Raw genomic sequence first — 21,214 nt, 5'->3', positions numbered from 1 at the left:
AATGAATGCAGCTTGGTGCAGATGAATTCTGTGATAAGAGGCAGATAGTATGAGCAGGAGGAACTTAGCACCAACCTAATAGTTAGGGCAGCTGTGCGAAACATACACTGAAAGACAAAGCCTTCAGATGAAATGTAAACATACATCTTATCAAAAAACTGCATGGAAAAGTAGAGTTTCCAATCACGCCACCCAAATGTGCATGATACATGTTTATGCAAATCCGCTAATGAAAGGGAATCCCTGTGCTTTGAGTTGAGTTTGGTTTAGACTGGAAAACTCTGAAAAAATCTATTCTGGACCCTTCATGAAAACTCCTAACTTAAAACAAATAAACCTTGCTGAATTTTCACCTAAGAATATGCAAATATAGATTACAAACAGTAAATATATGCCTGGCTTTTTTATTTTGGTCTGTTAAATTACGAGTCTCCACTAGTTTTTCATTAGGTGAGATGTACTGGACTTCAAATTAATTTTACAAAATATTTGCATAGCTCAAATGTACTCAGGCACACACATTCACTGATCAAAAGGCCTTTTAAAATATTTGCTGGATCATTTTTCCTAATCAACTCCGTTGAGAAAAGGGAAGAAAATTCTCATTTCACAACGCTATTATAGCAGGTACTGTTGAATGTATGCTAGGTTCTGTGCTAGGCCCTTCATGTATATCATTTATTTCAATTCTCACAAGTCATTACCCTTACTTTCAGAGGCACAAACTAAAATGGCAGAAGTTAAACAACCTATATCCAAGGTTACATAGCTAAATGTTGGAATGGAGACTCAAACCTAGGTCTGCTAATATATTCAGAACTGCCTGAATATTTATTAGCTGTCAGGAATCTTTTTTACTTGTACTTTGATACAATCTATAGCATCACCTATAGTACTTGGTATAATATGTGTATGACATATGCTTACTGAAAAACGTTGCTAAAGTGAATAAAGCGGATAACTACCTTAGATACAAGAAAGTACAATATTTGAGAAATGCCTGAAGGAGAAATAATTTTCTCTTTTGGTGCAATTTTATCCACTAATTTGTCAATTAATAGTGGTAAGAACATATATGAAAATGTACCAATATATGACAGTGATACAAATATTTATACTTTAGCCTATCTATGCTATTCATATGTGGTTGAATTTTAGTCTCAGAAATAACATACATATCAACAAACTTGCCAGGGTAAATTATCCCTCCTCAAATGGTTAGGAAGTAAATTTTCATTGCCACCATTACCCTTAATTCAATTGTGCTAAATGAGTACACTATAGACAACAGAACTGAAGTATTATTACTCCCTCATAAATGAAACAACATCCTAAAGAAAGCCTCTGTCAATGACTATGAACAAGACTCTTAAGCTCAATTTTCTTATGACTAAAATGTGCTGTTAATAATGTGGCTTTCAAACGGTAGCTCCCTAGAGTCACAGACAGTTTAGCAGAGATGTCTCAGGGACTCTGTAGGGGGAAAGAGGATGTCAAAGTGACAGGATGAGGGCTCTGGGCCTACATTTCTCTCTCAGCTTCAACCACAACACCGTTATCTCTCTCATGTAGTGGCATCCTATGTTAAAATATCCTTTATCACATTTCTTTCAAATGGCAGAAACTTTATTTTTCAATCTCCAGATTGGATCAACATTGTAAATCGATGATTGGGAAACAGCAGTGAACACCTGGCGTTAGATTGCCTGGGTTCAAATCCAGCTCTACCACTTAATAGGTAACGTCTGTGGCCTTACCTAATTTTCTGTGCCTGCTTCAATTTCCTCACTTGTTACTGGGTTGTTGTGATAAGTAAATATATGTAAAGTGATTAAAATAGTGCTTAGAATATAATAAGTACTATATAAGTGATTTCTATTAAGATGACATTGATTATATAAATGTACTTTGATGATCTGAAGCAAAATCTGCTGCAAATATTATTTTAAATGTCAAATCTTCATAGAAATGTATCATGGCTCATCAACAAGTCCATTATTATCAAAGCAAATGAAAACTTACCAAATTATTTGAAAACTTTAGAAATAAATAGTCTAAACAATCAAGTTTGGGATCATTGACTTTATCCTTTTATAGGCCAAACATATTTACTTTATACAGAGCAAGTACCCCTTAAATGAAATGCTTGAGACCAGAAGTCTTCAGACTTGGGGATGAGGCCCAAGTATAAACATGAAATTCATTTATGTTTTATAAAGTGCATTCATATATGCATATATTTTGTGCATAAAATAAAGTTTTGATTGTGTTTTGCCTACAATCCATCCATCACATGAGGTCAGACGTGGAATTTTCCACTTATGGTGTCATGTCACGGTGCTCAGAAAGTTTCGGATTTTGGAACATTTAGAATTTCTGATATTCAAATTAGGGATGCTCAACTTGTACCAGATTAAAAATAAAACTCCATGAACAGTGGATTACCTTCCCCCTTCATATATTAAAAGTAGAAAAGGAAGCTGGGGCTTTCCTATAGGAAAGGTAGAATACAAAAAAAACCCATAGGCTGGCTGCAAGTGGTTCATGCCTATAATCCCAGCACTTTGGAAGGCCGAGGTGGGTGGCTCACAAAGTCAGGAGATTGAGACCATCCTGGCTAACATGGTGAAACCCTGTCTCTACTAAAAATACAAAACATTACCCGAGCATGGTGACGGGCACCTGCAGTCCCAGCTACTTGGGAGGCTGAAGCAGGAGAATGGTGTGAACCTAGCAGGCGGAGCTTGCAGTGAGCCGAAATAGTGCCACTGCACTCCAGCCTGGGCGACAGAGCAAGACTCGGTCTCGAAAAAACAAAAACAAAAACAAAAACCAAACAAACAAACAAAAAACCCTTAGGGTTTGTCCCTTGTGACACAGATTTTGGCTATTCAATTAAAAGCCTTTTTCATATTCCTGGTCCTTAATTATTGTCAAAGAGTAGGGTCATTCCTTGATAGCTGGGTGGCATACCTATCATGCACCACTATTTTCTAGGGGACATATTCCTCTCTTTATGTGACTCAAAAGATAGTATCCAAACTAGCGAGGTATCCAAACAAGCTAAAATAGCATTTCTCAATGTGAACGACAAAGAATACTCTTTTCAAAATATGAATGTTTCTTTTTCTTTCATAATTGAGATTTTATCTGTTGTGTTGAGGATCAGTACACAGACATTTCAACTTGCACACAATTCTGAACATATGTACTGCAAAATCTAAAAAGCCACGTATCCTTATTATTCTTTAAAGTTATTCCAGTGACTTTCTAGCTTACAACTGAGGCAAAATTTCCTTCAGAGGCTATCAAGTACCAGTACCTTCAAATGTTGATAAGCTGTCACATACATCCTACTAATTCACAATTTAATAGCATATACACTATATACTTTAATCTTTCATAGCACATCAATAAAATTATTAGAAAAACAGGACTACCATGACCAAAGATGTTACAGAGTGCACACAATTATGAAAGGGAGAGCCAGGCTCAAGGAGTGGTTTGCCCAAGGAAGTAATTCCACTAAAAAAAAACAGGAAGAAGTAATTTAAGGTCAGGTGTGGTGGCTCACTCCTGTAATCCTAACACTTTGGGAGGCCAAGGCAGGAGGATCACTTGAACTTAGAGGCTAGAGACCAGCTTGGGAAATGTAGGGAGACGTGGTATCTATTAAATATCAAAAAAAAAAAAAAAAAAAAATTAGCCTGGTGTGGTGGTGTACACTAGTAGTCCTAGCTACTCAGGAGACTGAGGTGGAAGGATTGCTTAAGCCCAGGAGGTTGAGGGTGCAGTAGGTTACAATCATGCCACTGCAGTTCAGCCTGGGTGACAGAGTAATTAAAAATGTTCAAGACATTAAACGCAGCACTGCGACTCCACTTTGCCATTTAGTACGCTTTGTATTATGGGATATAAAAACTAACTACCCATTTATGGAATGTTAAGCTGACACCCATAACAATCAAGGCTCCCCATAATTCAATATCCAACATTATTTTCTCATTGTACCAAAAAATAACCACAAATTACATTATTTCATCTCTTAAAAAAAAAAAGAAAAGCATTTACTCTTAAAAAATGGGATGAGGTGGAATTTACTCCTTAAATGTTTCTAGAGTTACTAAAAAACTTGCATTTACAACATAGTTGATAAAAGTATTCCTCTGGATTATGTAAGAAGAGAGACGGGGAACCACTGATAAGACATGGTATGCGGTATTAATCAGACTGGGCTTCTTTCTCTCCTGCTTCAGAGGCTGGACTCTCTTCAGTTTTAGTTTTTCTGTTTTCCGCAGATAAATCCTTATTCTTGGTGAGCCACTCTGGCCTGTTTTCACTTTGCTATTCTTTTCTTTTGTTTGCACTTTTTTACCTGAAGATTTATCCTTTCCTGCTACCCTTTGGGGCTTCATTTCCACTACTGAAAGAGCAGGTTTAGCTGACAACCATATCCATCTCCTTTTGGGCTTTTCCTTCACTGTCCTGTCAGCTGAGCTGACCGTCCTCTTGGGCATCCTGGAAGTGGGGAAGGCACATATCGGATGCATGTGGGCCAAGGCATGCTGAGGGCCTTCACGAAGCTGGGCTGCCTGGCTGCTGCCACTCCTCCCACTGCCCAATCTCCAAAAGATGAATGTTACTATTTATTCCAAATGAGTCTCCTCAGGTTCTTCAAAGTTACCACATATGTCAGAGCCTTTTCCAGAAAAAGACGTGCGCTAAATCTCTTCTTCACAGTAATATCCACCTATGGTTTCACCAAAACCATGCGTTGATAGTGACACTGCAAGTATTTCCAGCTTTGTTTTCTATTCACTGAGGCTGAAGAAAATTATCATACTCTCTAGTTTAAAGATACTTATGTAGGGATTATGTTTTCACTCAATCCCCTACCCTCTCACCCCTCACTGTACTCCAGAAGAGTGTGTCCCTGGTCTGAGAACTACTTCTCTAGGATGACCCTTCTGGCTGCTGCTCACCAGCCAGCCTCCTGGCCCCATGCATATTCTTGGTCTTATTTAACCTATATCCCCCAAAGGCAAGGATTTAGAGGCAACTTGGTCAGTCTTAAAAAATGCTACTCATGCCTAAGAGTACATTACTTACGTTAATGACTGCTGCCATTTCTGAAATAAAAACAATTTTGGTATCTCTTACTACCAATCTCTAGGATATATCCAGTTTCTCTATTCATTTATCTGACATTTATATTTTCCCATCATTTATGTAGCTCAAACTACATTCCAGTTTACACACATTTCATTATTGTTTTAAAATTAAACATTCTAAAAAATGTTGTACTCTGAAACCAAACACCACAGTTAATAAAATGCAGTATTTAACAATTTGAGATTTTATTTCAAATTAGCATTTCAAGTTAATGTCATACCAAAATTAAAAAATGTAGATGAGTAGTTCCTTGGAAGCACTTTTAAGAAAAGAAACAAAACAAAAAATTGCTTACTTGATTGTCTGCAGAAACCTCACTCTGTCATTGATCTCATCTGGGATCTTACTGAGAATTTGTTTAAGTGCTCGTGCTTTTTCGTTTAGGTCTTGGAATTCTGGCTCTGGTCGCTCAATCATATACTCTGATGAAATAAACACATAATAAAAAACATCCTGCGACTCTGCCAAATTCACATCTAAGAATTCCCAACGTTGGTCAAAGGCAGGTGGGGGAGGTGAAAGGCCAGATAATTAGGAAAGACAAGGTTGCAAAGCAGAATTCATTAGCATTCGACTTAGTCCAGTAATAACAGCAGGGCTCCCTTCAAGTAAAGTATCAGAAAAAGAAAATACAAATATTTTCAATTTGGGATAAAAGGAAATCCCATGAAATCTTAAAAAAAAAAAAAAAAAACAGATTTAAAAGGCAGGCTTTACATTTCCCAAGGAAACCTTAAATTAAATAATGAGTGCCATAACTAGTGCAAAGGTAATACCTACTTTCCAATTAGAAAGATTAAAAATTTTAAACCCCTATATTGAATATACATTGCTTCATTATATTAAAACCCCAAATAATCTAATAAAAAATTCTACATATTCTTGAAATCTCACTTAAAAACAAAAACACCAGCACAAATCCAATACATGGGCTGGGATCACAAAACAGCAATTTTGGAAAGGAGGTTCAAATCAGACTTTACCAGATTCAGTGCAGACTTGGAAGCATTACAAATCTACCAATTCATCAACATATAATGGCCTAATGGGCTGCAAATGCTCAACTCTAAATAATGATAAGACCTTTTTTATAATCATGGAATCAGTTAAAATACCTGCTTTTTGTTCTCCCTTAATAATTATGGGAAATCATATGTCCACGTTTTTCTAAACTAGTGGGAAAACTTCTACTAAAGTAAAACCAATGTCTAAATAATTTGAAGTAAAAAAATAAGAAAAGCAAAAAGGATGGTTATATTGTTCCATTAAATCTGTGCTTAAAAAAAGATGCCGTACTAAAGTTAAAAAAACAAGCAAACAAAAACTTCATTACTTTCAAACTATTGTTTGCTTAAAGTCAACACATTCCAAATAGCTTACCTTTTAGTAAAACTGAAACTCACCAAACATAAAGGGGGGAAAATTTAAAGCATGCAGTATAAACAAAGTTCAAGTAATTAAATCTCACAAATATAAAAAGCAAGAAAAACAATTTTTCTATTTTATCTAGATTAGCTTCTACCATTACCACCACCACCACCACCACCACCACCACCATCATCGTAAGTAAAGGCAGGTGGGGCGGGGGAGGGAAACAGTAGGGAAGGAAGTTCCTTTAGTCAAATAATAATGATTTAGAGGAAGTGCTATTCAACAATTGTATAATTTAAGCAAGGTTCTTCTTTCTGATACCTTCTACATCATCAGCTGCCATACGAAGAAGGGACTCCGTGAAGTTAACTTCTACACTTTTTTTCTCTAATATTTTCATAATGATGTCTTGTGTGAGACCTGGATTTTCCTTTTCAGCCTATAATAAAGAGAAAACTAGTTTTGAAATACAGATAAGGAGTCAACATTTTAAAGCCAAAGTTTAATTGTTTAGAATCTTTTGGGAACGTCTTACACTGATAAGTTTTAAGGGCAGAAATCTTTGTAAAGCAGGTGTCATGATGGCATTCACTAAGGCTTTGTGCACCCGACTCTTTACTATGCACCCGACTAAGGCTTGTGCACCCGACTCTTTACTATGACTAAAGTTCCATTTTCCATTTGAACAGAAAGAACTTAGTATTTTCTATACCTTCTTTACACTCTCTTGCAATTGAACTAATAACAAAGATATACGGATTATATATGTTTTTTAATCTAACAATTACAATTCTCATTACTTTAAATATCTTGAGAATTTTTTTTTTTTTTTTTTTTTTTTTGAGACGGAGTCTCGCTCTGTCGCCCAGGCTAGAGTGCAGTGGCCAGATCTCAGTTCACTGCAAGCTCCGCCTCCCAGGTTTACACCATTCTCCTGCCTCAGCCACCCGAGTAGCTGGGACTACAGGCGCCCGCCACCTCGCCCGGCTAGTTTTTTGTATTTTTTAGTAGAGATGGGGTTTCACCGTGTTAGCCAGGATGGTCTTGATCTCCTGACCTTGTGGTCCACCAGTCTCGGCCTAATGCGCTAATATTGCAATTCAAGGATCAAGCAATAACCCATCTGACTAGCATTTTGCATATTCTTTTCATTTATATTAAGAGAATGCCAGGAAAAACAAAAAAGGATTTATTTCGAAGGTTTTACTGAACCTATATAATAATAACTATTTTCCCACACAATGATTTTCATTTCCTAGTTTATTTTTGTAGCAAGAATATTTCCTTCACTGGTTTCTAGAACATCATTAAACTTTTACTACCTTTTGAGCTTGTTTCATTGGGTTTGCATTGGTTCTATGTTACTCAGACTTAGACTCCCCAGGATACTAAAATTTTGTAGCCATTTCAAGACTGTGCATAGAGTTCTCAGTTTACCAAAGCCAGAGTTAATTTTCAGATTTCAGTTTTTCCCAGTAAATTCTGTAATCACATTTGATGTTTGTTTCCTTTAGGATGCCTGCCAATTTTAATCGTTATGCTGATGAATTTCCTTTTTGCCTTAATATTAAACAACAAAATAGAAACACAATTTACGATCTTAATCAGATGACAATCTTTTTGTTTCCTTATGTGTCAAGCACACTTAACCTCTGCCTCTTCAATTCCACTGATTATCACTGCAGATACAGTTTTCTTCTCTTTCCTACTGCTCTTTCCATTATAACATCTTGCTTCTTATTAGATCTCAAGTATCAAAAACTGAAGGGTTGTGGGATGAAATGAGAAAAGACAATACACGCATTTATCTCAATCTCAATCTCAATCCTGGGATCATTTTAAATGCTGTCAAATACTATTCAGGAAAATCATTTTGATTTTGATAGATGATTAATAACAATAAACTGTGTCTGACTGAACCCTGTTTCTTTTATAGCCTATGATGACTTTTCCTTCCACGGATATATATTTTAAAAAGAATCTATTTTTTAGCCAGGCATGGTGGGGTGTGGCTGCGTTCCCAGCTACTTGGGAGGTTGAGCCCAGGAGTTCGTGGCTCCAGTGAGCTATGATCATGCCACTGCACTCCAGCCTGTGATACCTGGTCTTAAAACAAACAAACAAAACTATGTTTTTTTTTTAAAAAAGGAGTTTCCTTTACAAGATGTCCAAATATGGCTTAAGATGTGTTGTTATAGCATTAATGTGAAAGAAAAGCATATTTCTGATTAAGTTATAATGAAGTACTGAAAGGTTTAAATGCTGAAAGTCTGAGAATAAAGTTTTCAATATGAAGTTGCTCTGGAACCCCAAAATGCTAAAGCTAGATCATTACCAAAGTCTCACAGAGGTCCCTAACTTTCTCAGTTTTCAGCAGCCTTAGCGCCAAAAGATATACCTCAGAGTGCTGTTTATTAAATACTTAGGTCTAACAACTTAATAAGTATAACGTCCTAACTACTTAGCCTTTAAAAAAATAATACACATGAATTGAAAAAAAACTTTTTACTTCATTCTTAAATAACTACCGTCACTTATTACTGGGATGTGTGTGCCTACTGGGCACTTCACAATTTCTCAAACACTAGTCTTAGATCAGACCTTGCCACTCTCATTTCCTCTTGCAGATATATATTTTTTCTGGTACTTCTGTTAGATCATAGCACAGGCCAAAAAAACGTCCAGCTTCTCAACGATCTAACACCAATGAAAGCAGGGTAGGGCAACCCAATATGCTGAACTGCAAACTATCTCAAGCTAGGAGTCCATACAATGTCAAACAGATGTTGAATACCACCACACACCTTCAAAATTTTAAAATACTTCGTGGCACCCCTCTGAATTTGCTATGGACCACCAGGTACCTCAGTACATAGTTTGGAAGCAGTAGTCTCAGTACCTCCTGGCTAAAAACCTGGTTAAGCTAATTCTTATTTTAAAAGCATGAATTTACCAAATGCCTCTGATTGACAAAATGAGTAAATATGCTCTCATATCAGAGAGACAATCTATGCCTCTAGGTTTTCCCTCAGAATACAATATGAACCCTGTAGGGTGTCTAATCTTTGTAAAGAATCCAGCTGTAAGAAAAAAATAAACCGTAGGGCAGTAACATACACTCTTGTGGATCAGTGATTCTCAACCTGGATGATGGACAACCTATCGGAACCGCTCAGAGAGGATAATGGGGAGAGGGAATCAAGTAGAATATAGCTGACCCTTGAAGAACTGGTTTTAACTGCTCAGGTCCACTTACATGCAGATACTTTTCAATAAATATACAGGAAAAAATTTTGGAGATCAGCAACAATTTGAAAAAACTTACAGACAAACTGAGTAGCCTATAGTGAAAAAAATAATAAAAACATGTTATGAATGCATAAAATATAGGTATCTACTAGTCTATTTGAGTGTTTACTATCATAAAATAGATACAAATTATTAAAAAGTTAAAACTTATCAAAACTCACATGCAAACACAGACTACATGGTGTTATTTGCAGTTAAAAGAAATATAAATATACAGACACAATATTAAATCATAACTGCACAAAATTAACTGTAGTACATATGTATATGTAGTAATTTAGAAGCCACCTCCTGTTGCTATTGCAGTGAGTTCAAGTATATGATTAAAACGCCGTGTGACTCTAATCATCTCCATGTGAACAGCTGATCTCTTCAGCAAACTGCACAATCCAGTACAAAGTAATACCTCCCAGGCCTCACAAATTTTTTTCATCGTGTTTGCTGCAATACTCTAAACATGGAATAATACCATGGGACTCAACAAAGTGCCAATAGTGATGCTGGAAGTGTGCTCAAGAAGCAAAGTCATGACATTACAAGAAGGTGAATTGCATAATACTGAATTGCTTGAATCCAGCCTAAGACTCACTATAAGAAGAAAAAAAAAAAGGAAATTCATGAAACAAAGTCATTGCTGCAGCTTCATCAGCAGGTACAAAAACCGTGCATGTTTTGTGAAATACCTTTTTGTCTCCTGGTGAAAATGCAGCTTTTATGTGGGTGCAGGATATCTATAAGAAAGGCATACCTATAGACCTTAATATGACTCAAGAAAAAGCAAACTCATTCTATGACAACTTAAAGCAAAAGGAAAGTCTAAAGCTGAAAACTTTAATGCCAGCCAAGGATAGTTTGATAATTTTAGAAAGAGGTTTTGCTTAAAAAATGTCAAGATAACAGGACACACAGATTCTGCTGACCAAGAGGCAGAAAGTAAGTTGCTACACACCAGTAAGAGTATCTTTGAGGAAAAAAAATACCTGCCTGAAAAGATTTTTAATACAGATCAAAGCGTCCCATTCGGAAGGAAAAAAGAGCCACAAAGAATATTTATTAGTAAAGCAGAGAAATGAGCACCAGAATTTAAGGCAGGAAGGGGCAGGACAATGCTACTGTTCTGTGCAAATGAAGTTTAGTTTAGGATCAGGACTGCCCTTATTTATAATGCTGCTAAACCCTTGAGCCTTGCAGGGAAAAGAAAAACACCAGCTTGCAGTCTTGTGGTTGTACAAGAAGAGCTAGACAAAGAGAACTCTTGTTCTAGACTGGTGCCATTAATGCTTTGTTCCTGAAGTTAGAAAGCATCTTGGCAGTAAGGGATGGTCTTTTAAAGTTCTTCTGATTGTGTACATGTATCTATAGGGATACATATATATCTCTAGATAGATCTATATCAGATATATATTAGAGATATATAGATATCAGAGATATCTACATATACATGTATATGTATATGTATATGTATATGTATATGTATAGGTATATTTAATTAGAGACAAGGTCTTCCTATGTTGCCTAGGCTGGTCTTGAACTTCTGGCCTCTAGCCTCACACTTTGGCCTACCAAAGTGCTAGGATTACAATGCACAGGCCTCGGTGCCTAACCTTTCTTTTACTATTATTGTTGTTTAAAAAAAATCTTCTGATACTGGACAATGTCCCTTGCCTCCCGGAACCCCATGAGTTCAACACTGAAAGGTGTCAAAGTGGCCTACCTGTCCCAAAACACCACACCTCTAAAATCAGCCTCTACATCAGGTGATCAAGAACCTTTAAGGCTCATTATACATGGAACCTATAAGGCCTCTATGGAAAGGGCTGTCAACAATCCTTGGTAGAAAGAACATCATGAAAGTCTGGAAGAATTACACCATTGATGCTATCGCTGTTATAGAAAAACCCATCGAGCCTAAAACAATACATTTCTGCTGGAGAAAACTGTGTCCACATGTTCTGCACGACTCCATAGGGCTTACAACAGGGCCATGGAAATCATGAAAGAGATTGTAGATATGGTAAAAATGGTAGAGGATGAAGCGTTTCAAGATATGGATATCAGAGAAATTTAAGAACAGACGATGAGAAAGAAGACAAAGAAGGAGTGCCAGAAAACGAATGGACATTAGACAATCCAGCAGAAGAGTTGTTTATTCAAGGCTGCTTTATGACGTGGACCATTCTATGATATGAGCACTGAAACTAAAGCAAATGTTGGAAGACTGGTACTGTACAGAAACATTTTTAGAGAAATGACATAGCATATAAGTCAGAAATTAAACATATTTCTGTAAAGTTACACTAAGCGTACCTGCCTCTCTTGCCTCCCCATCCACCTTCTCTACTTCTGCCATCCCTGAGCTAGCAAGACCAACCCCTTCTCTTCTTCCTCCTCCTCAGCCTATTCAATGCGAAAATGACAAGGATGCAGACTTTATGATGATGCACTTCGCTTATAAATAATAAACATATTTTCTCTTCCTTACGATTTTCTTAATAACATTTTCTTTTCTGTAGCTTACTTTAAGAATACAGTATGTAATATATAGGATACACAAAATATATGTTAACTGTTTCTGCTACCAGTAAGATGTTCTGGTCAACAGTAGGCTTTTAGTAGTTAAGATTTTTGGAAGTCAAAACTTATACTCAAATCTTCAACTCTGCAGAGGGTGGGCACCTCTAACCTCCACATTGTTCAAAGGTTTACTGTACATATATATTAAAATATTCAGTAGTATTATCTTGGGGTAAAAAACTATTTTAATCCTCTTTTTCCTCCAAATAACAAAAAGTATGATGAAAATTATCGTTGTTGTGGACCAATAATTGAAGTATGAAATAATAGATTTCATGACTGGTGAGGTTTCTTTCATCTTTTTCAAAAGTTGTAATTTAAAAAATACAAACATCTTTACATTTTTAACACATGGCCTCCTTCAATTTCACTTGAAATGTAACTAACTAAATGTGATAATTAAAAACACATCAGTGCAAAATTAGTTCATTTGTTTTCTTCCAAAATAAATAATCTATGCCACGGACAATAAACTTTATCCATGAATCAAACCACATCTATCACAGTCACATAATTGTACTTAAGTGTTAAATCATTAGCTTATATGTTAGGATGTTACAAGAAAAACCCTCATGAAATTTATTATTTTATGAATGTCACTGAAGATACTATCTAATCCTTCGAACAGGGTCTTCTTCTCCCTATTCTTGGTATTAGAGAAGCTGAAATATTGACTTTTGTCTTAGCAACACTACTGTATAGATTACTTTTCCTTCTTCTTTTGGCCACAAAGATGCTTAAGATAGTATCATGCCTCCCTAATGATCAAATATGCCATTCCAAAGTCAAACTGAAACTCAAAGAAGAACACAACAACAATAAAAAAAAAAAAAAGAAAATGATTATGGCATTGCTTCATTTACCCAATGATTTGGCAGGATGCAATTTAATGAGGCTACTAAATATATATGTACTCACCTTGAATCACAGGGTATAAAATCAAAAAAGCTCTATTGTAACGTAAGTAATATAGATTATTGTGGTAATATGAGATACCTAGTGACATGAGCTGTGCTATCAGAAAAGAATGTTATCAATAAACTTGTGTGACACAAAAGAAATCAAGCTGAATGGACTTATAGTTTCAATTCCAATTAAAATATAAACGTATTCCACATTTAAACATTAAAATACTTAAAACACAGGTTATTTAAGCTACTGATGGGAAGGAATACGAAAATAAAAATTAAAGTTTTGGGCACCATGATATATACTTGGGATGGAGGACCAGATAAAAGTTTTATATTGAAGAATGCATTCAACATGTATAGTAAGTCTCTAGAGCAGGGCTTTACAACAGAAATGTAATTATCAGCAACAACGATGAGCTACCTGTGTAATATTAAGCAGCCACATTTAAAAAAAAGTAAAAAGACACAGGTAAAATTATTTTAATAGTACATCCAAAATATTATCATTTCAACAAGTAATTATTATAAAATACTTATTACTAAGCTAATTTACTTTCTTTTTCTTACATGAAGTCTTCAAAATCTGTGTGTATTTTAACTTGGAACATATCTTGATCTGACCTAGTCTTATTTTAAATGGTCAAAAGCAACATGTGGCTAGTGATAACCCACTGAACAGCTCAGGTCCAAAGACAAGGAAATAATTTCTTTTGAGTGACTTAACTGTATATCCTCAAAGTATATTTAATTTACCATATTTGAAGGTACACATTTTTTAGATTCATGTTCTATAATTAAACAATAGAAAGAATACCTTTTCAAGTTACACTTTTACAAATACTTTTAAATTTTTACTTTATTTTAAGACAGGGTCTTGCTCTGTTACCCAGGCTGCATCACAGTGGCACGATCATGGCTCACTGTGACCTCAAACTCCTGGGTTCTAGCAATCCTCCAGCCTCAGTCTCCTGAGTAGCAAGAACGACAGGCATGTGCCACCGTGCCTGGTTAATATTTTTATTTTCTGTAGATAGAAACAGGGTCTCGCTATACTGCCCAGGCTGGTCTTGCTCCAGGTCTCAAGTGATCCTCCCACCTCGACCTCTCAAAGTGTTGGGATGACAGGCATGAGTCACCACGTCCAGCCATGTAAGTTTTCAAAAGGTCAAATAATAGAGAAAAAAAAAAAATTCTCAAAAATATAATCTACAGCTAAGAAGAAAACGCTCTGAAAAAGTCAGTTTCAAAAGCACAAAGTGATGAAAAGATGCATGTTAACGAAGTAACATTTGGAAGTATTTTAAGCTTTATGGAATATAGTAAAACAGGCATAAGATGGCTAAAAAGGCTTTCACTAGAAGAAAATAAACTGGCAACCATCACATGTACTTACATTTACAAAGAACATACACTTTAATAATCATAATAAATTATTTGCACTTCACCTTAATGAAAGCGGCTCTCAGTGTCTGGGCTGCAGACAGATTTACTCGTTCTAGCTGCAATAAAAATTTAAAATTATTAAGAATATCAACTGTCTTGGAAAAAGCACATTTCTGAGATTCCATTCTGTAGCAATCACATGAACACATTAAACATTTAATCAACATTCTTGTTAATAATTGCACATCACCGTAATTCTTCAATTAGGCTATCAAAATTTTCAATGAAAAAATACATGTCCTTAAGTTTTTATAAAAAACTAAAAGCAACCCGTATGCTTTTAATTTTTATATCAAATATGTGAGGTTTATAATTTCAAAAGATTAACATCCTTACTAAACACGTTAATTCAATTTTCAGCAAACCACAGGCACAGAATTTCATAATTTCATAAAAATAATTCCATTTGTAAACAGTTAACTTCCAGGCTCAAAAAACCTAGCTTCCGTTAAATTCTGATTTTTTCAGTCCTTAGGAATTGAGCTAGTTAACTCAATAAAACTCAATTGTATATATTTTTTACTTGGGACAATATTAAATTGGAAACTAATCTATATAGATTTTTACAAAGTAGAATATTTCTACACAAACCTTATAAACATGTATCATATTATGCAATAAAGTCTTCCTTTGAGGCAACAAAAGTGTAAGTTTTGCTTCAGAAATCTCCTATACGGGATCTCTAACACGTTAAGTCAATTTATTTTCTAAACAAGACAGTTACAAATGCCAAGAACCTTATCTCCCTACAAATTATTCACCTTAAGCACAAAGCAAAAGCAACAGAATCTGACAAGGTAATTTATCCGCCAAAAAACAATGAATCATTTAGCTTAACATTTAACATGACTCCTAACAAATCTTGTAAAATCTAATATTGCCTCATTGGATAAAAAAGAAGGCATAAAGAGCCCAGTAAACAAATGTAGAAAGAAATAACTATATAAGTAGTTTATAGTTAACAAAGACATGTTTCCAAAAAATGAAAAGAGTTTCCTACTTCCAAGTAATTAATATAATTATAGTGACTATTACTAAAAATAACAATATAGGCTCATTAGATCTCAAGTTCTTGTTATGCAAGAGAGGCAGGGACAGACATAAAGAAAAGAATGTTTCCGTTTTGATAAGAACCCATTTCCTTTGTTAGGTTTACACCACACTCTGACCTCTTTTAAAAAGGTCTGAGTCAGCTGTGCGCCTTCAAGTATCAGTGTTATTAGTTCATTCTGCATAGCCCTGAATGGTATGTGAAAGGATCCAGAGAAGTAAAAGTGCCCAAAAAGTTCAAGAAAAGTTCAAGAGCTAACAAGATTACCTGAGATAGATATCAGCATCTCTAGATTTCTAGACTCGTTTTACTTATGTGAACCTTACAAAAAAGTAAGTCACAGGAAGGTCAGACATATACTAAATCAAAAATGTGTGAGCTGAGAAGCACTTCAACAAAATTCTGCCAGAGTCACTTGGAGACACACTGCAGTCGTGCATCGCTTAATGATGGGGATGGATAGGTTTTAAGAAACATGTCATTAGGTGATTTCATCATTATGTGGACATCACAGATTGTACTGACATAAACCTATAGGGATAGCCTACCACACACCTAGGCTATATGATGTAGCCTACTGTGTCTAGGCTACAAACCTGATGTTTACTGAACTGACTACTATAGGCAACTGTAACACAATGTATCTGTGTACGTAAACATGAAAGAGGTAATGTATTGCACTACAATGAACAATGGCTTTAACATTACTTGGTAAGAGGAATTTTTCTGCTCAATTATAATCTTATGGGACAACCACCATATATGCCATCCATCTACCACTGACTGAAATGTTGTTATGTGCCACATGACTGCATATACCCATAGGCCTTACAATAAAGTCAAAAGGCTTTCTTACTCATACGGTATTGATATATCCATGGTGTCCAGGACAGTACCAGGCATACCTATTGTTTGAATTGAATTTAATCTCTCATCCATAAATTTATCTAAACTGTTCTTAAATCTATTTATAATTTCAGCCTGTACTAGTTAGGTAGAAAGATATGTTATCTTCTTCTCCATTTTACAAAGGAAGAAACTCAGTTTGACTCTGAATCCTGTATACAAGCCACTAACGCACCCTGACTCCCCTTGTACTCACTCTTCCAGACTGGAGTCCACCCTGTCACTGAATCTCTTCAACCTGTTTCTTTAAGGTCCAACACATTCTTGAATTCCTACCATGTACTTGAGTTCCTACATGTACAACATGAAGCAGCTATATGAAAAGTGGAGTAACTGCCATCAGTTGAAGCAGAAAGAAGTCTTTATAAATATGGGATTTGAACTGATCTTTAAAAAGTGTGTTCTTGGCCTCTTAAAATCATCCTCCTGGCGAGTTCTCCCACTTAGAAGTTTCTTCAGGGTTGGTAACACATGGAATGTAATGACTTCATGTAAATTAGGAAAGAAAAGAATTTCCATTTTGTTCAGTCACTTCGGAGTCCAGCACTTTCTGAGCTTTAGGGATAATGTCTTTGGCTAGGATACCTTTAAAGAATAAACACAATAACCTTCTCAGTAACTGACAGTGCATACACTGTATTTTGGATCCACTGAAGGAGGAATATATGACTGCACCTTGCATTAATGGATACTGGGACAGAGAGAGGCACTGCTTGGGCCTCAGTTATACAGTATGTCCATGTAACCAGTAAATGAGTGAGAGAAAATAAGAGAATCAGAGTGAGAGAAAAGGTATGTAACACACTTCATCTCTCCTAAAAGAGAAGGAAAAGTGCCTCCTGAAGCACATTTGGAAACAATGCATACGCTGGGTGAGCCTAACAGGAGGTCTTACCTCAACCCCCATTCTGCCTACTCTGTTTTGTGAGATCCTTCTGTAACTTATTGTTGATAGCCTTTAAGAACACTTACACTTACAATCAACCACAAACCAGGCAAATTTACTCTGGTCCACTTATAAAAATTCTTTAAAAGCTTCCACATAATTCTGATTCCATGCAGAGGACATTTGTTGTTTTGCTCTCTCCAAAAGTATCAATTTTTTCCACACTTTCCTAGCACCAAGTTTCCTAAAACCATAATTAAAAAAAAAAAGAGTCATTTGGCCCTTCAGTTACTCAAGTTTTAAAATACTTTCTTTCACACTTTTGTGAAAGCTGTGTGTTTTGCTGTTGCTGTTCATTTTAAAGGTCAAAATAATTAGGTTAACTGGTTCTCAATTGTGTACAAATCTACTTGCTTCCTCAAAACCAGGCAAGATTTGATTTTTCCATGTTCACGCCCCTCTCCCTACCCACAGTGAACAAAGACTGTTGATCATATTTCTTAAAAAGAACAAACTGGGCCAAGTTACAGGAATAAAAACTTCAAATACATCTCCTGTGATTCAGGTAAAAATGAGGTGAGTCAGGTAAAAGTAAATAAGCATGCCAGAAAGAAGTAATGGAATCAAGAGGTCACTTATTAGTTTTTGAACTATCACAGAGAAAGAAAATGCAATCAGCTGTATTTTGTACATGTGAAGTTCAACATATGCTTCTAAAAGAATCAGTTCTGTGGGCTGCCAAGCTGTCTGGCAAAAAAGGTAAGCAGAAGCAACTATTATAAAAATATTCCATTAAAACACTGCCTACAAATATACACAACTGTGAAATACATGTGAAAGATTCCTTAACAACAATAACTAACACTATATAACTAGTACTATTTTAAACACTAAGTCAACTTATTTATTTCACAGAGTTGTTGAGATAATGAAGTACACCACTGTTTATCCCCATTTTACAAATAAGGAAACAGGTAAGATGAAATACTCTACTAAGAAGAAGAGCAGTAATTCAAACCCAAAATGCTAATTATGATCACTTCCAGACGGTAGGATTGTAGATAAAATCCCTACCTGCATTGTGAAGAATGGTTACAATGCTCAAAGTTTGAGGTCTGGTTTATTTTATCTTAACAGGAAAAAAAAAAAAAAAAAATAGAGGGGAGGCAAAGCAAGATGGCCGAATCAAAGCCTCCATTGATGGTCCAGCCTGCAGGAATACCAATTTTACCAACTACATACAAAAAAGCACTGCCAAAGAACCAAAAATCATAGTGAGCAATCATAGCACCTGGTTTTAATTTCATATTGCTGACAGAGGCAATAAAGAGGGTGGGAAAGACCATCTTGAATCTCTGATGCCACCCCTCCCCCATCCCACAAGAGCAGCTGTTCGGCATAGACAAAGAATATGTGCACTTGGGTGGAGTGAGCACAGCAAATGGGAGACTTTGCATTAAACTCAGTGCTGACCAGTCACAGTGGAGAGCAAAAGTGTGCTGGGTTCAGCTAGCAGTCACCCACAAAAGGGAGCATTTGGATGTGACATGGTCAGAATGGTCAGAGGAGAATCGCCCATCCAAGAGGTTGGAAACTGAGTAAGCCTTGCCACTAAGGGTTAAAGTGCTCTAGAGTCTCAGGTAAACTTGAAAAGGCAGTCTAGGACATAAGGACTGCAATTCCTGGGCACATCTTAGTGTTGTGCTTAGAGCCAGTGGACTAGGGCAGCACGCAACCAAGTGACCCACCAGACAGGGCGACCAAGGTAGCGAATGTGTCACTCCTCCCCGAGTCCCAGGCAGCAGAGCTCATAGCAGTAAGTGATTCCTTCCTTCTGCTTCAGGATAGGAAGGCAACAAGTAAAGGCAACAGGAGTGTGTCTTTTATCTTGTATACCAGCTCAGTCACAACAGGATAAGGCAACAGGCAGGGTCCTGAGACCTCATTCCAGGCCCTACCTCCTGGACGACATTTCTAGACACACCCAGGGCCAAAAGGGAGCCCACTGCCCTGAAGGGAAGGATCCAATCCGGGCAGGATTCATTTTCTGCTGACTAACAACCACTCAGGCCCTGAATAACCAACAGCGATACCCAGGTAGTACACTATAGGCCTTGGTTGAGACTCAGACATACTGATTTCAGGTGAAACCCAGCAAATTCCTGGCTCACTGTGGTGGCTATTTGAGAGACTCCTGCTTGAGAAAAGCAAAAGGAAACATAAAAGGGATGTTGTCTTATATCTTAGGTGCCAGTTTGGATCTTGAGGTCCCCAAGTCCAGGACTAGGCTTCTGGAAAACATTTCTAGACCTGTCCTTGTCCAAAGAGGAGCCCATTGCCCTGAAGAGTGAAGCTCAGGCTCGGCAGCAATCACCACAGGCTGACTGAAGAGCCCTTGGGTTTTAAGTGAACATCAACAGTGGCCTAGCAGAACTCCCCATGTGCCAGTGACCACAGAGAGAGGCTCCTCTGCCTGTAGAAAGGAGAGAGAAGAGGGGGAAGGACTTTGTCTTGTGCTTTCAGTGCCAACTTAGCCACAGTAGGAAAGAACACCAGGTAGATTTCTAAGGTTTTTGACTCTTAATTCCTGGCCCCCAGACCGCATCTCCAGACCATCTGGGGCCTGGGGAACTCACCACACTGAATGGAGGACATAATCTGGCTGGCTTCACTACCTGCTGATTGTAGAGCCACATACAGGACCTTGAGTGAACACAGGCGTTAGCCAGGTTGTGGTTACAGCAGGCCTTGGGTCATACCCAGTGCTGTGTTAGCTTTAGGTCTGACCCAGTGCAATTCCAGAGGTGGTGGCGACACAGATGTCACCCCTCCCCCCAGCTTCAGGAAGTTCAGCACAGAGAGACCAAAAGAAACTGCATTTGTTCGGGAGAAAGTAAGGAAAGAGAACAAGACCCTCTGCCTGGAAATCCAGAGAATTCTTCCAGATCTTAGTCAACACCACCAAGGCAGTGGTATCTCTACGATACTGGAAGAACCAGAGCATTATTGAGCTTGGGGCCCAAGTCCCTTCGAACACTTAGAAAGTCTTCCCAAGAAAGATGGGCAAAAACAAGCCCAGAGAGCAACGACTACAATAAATACCTAACTCTTCAATGACCAGACACCAACAAACATCCAGAAGCATCAAGACCATCCAGAAAAACATGACCTCACCAAACAGACTAAATAAGGCACCAGGGACCAATCATGGAGAAATACAGATATGTGACTTTTCAGACAGAGAATTCAAAATGACTGTGCTGAGGAAACACAATGAAATTCAAGATAACACAGAGAAAGAATTCAGAATCCTATGAGACAAATTTAACAAAGAGATTGAAATTATTTTGTAAAATCAAGCAGAAATTCTAGAACTGAAAAATGCAACTGACATACTGAAGAATGCATCAGCCTCTTAATAGCAGAATGCATCAAGTGAAAGAAACACTTAGTAAGCTTGAAGACAGGCTATTGAAAATGCACAGAGGAGACAAAAGTAAAAATAAGAAACACTCCTACAAGATCCAGAAAACAGTCTCAAAACGGTGAACTTAAGAGTTATTGGCATTAAAGAGGAGGTAGAAAAAGAGA

At 36.9% G+C, this 21,214-nt stretch overlaps 1 protein-coding gene and 1 pseudogene across 4 annotated transcripts in view; both read right to left on the bottom strand.

Annotated features, from left to right (window-relative positions):
• PDCD10 (programmed cell death 10) overlaps window positions 1-21,214 on the bottom strand; it is a 51,915-nt gene that overhangs the window by 6,575 nt on the left and 24,126 nt on the right. For all 4 annotated transcript variants that reach the window (XM_023213502.2, XM_023213506.2, XM_023213503.1 and 1 more), the window contains 3 exons: window positions 14,783-14,836; window positions 6,865-6,982; window positions 5,468-5,594 (listed from right to left, as the gene is read on the bottom strand). In XM_023213502.2, coding sequence (XP_023069270.1) covers window positions 5,468-5,594; window positions 6,865-6,982; window positions 14,783-14,836 — 299 coding nt within the window. The remainder of the gene's footprint in view (window positions 1-5,467; window positions 5,595-6,864; window positions 6,983-14,782; window positions 14,837-21,214) is intronic.
• On the bottom strand, window positions 3,756-5,450 carry LOC116418721 (annotated as a pseudogene).

Source organism: Piliocolobus tephrosceles, chromosome 2, assembly GCF_002776525.5.
Source record: "Piliocolobus tephrosceles isolate RC106 chromosome 2, ASM277652v3, whole genome shotgun sequence".
In the NCBI taxonomy this organism is placed as follows: domain Eukaryota; kingdom Metazoa; phylum Chordata; class Mammalia; order Primates; family Cercopithecidae; genus Piliocolobus; species Piliocolobus tephrosceles.
The sequence above is the reverse complement of the archived record's forward strand: the minus strand, read 5'-3'. Positions and strand labels throughout refer to the sequence as shown.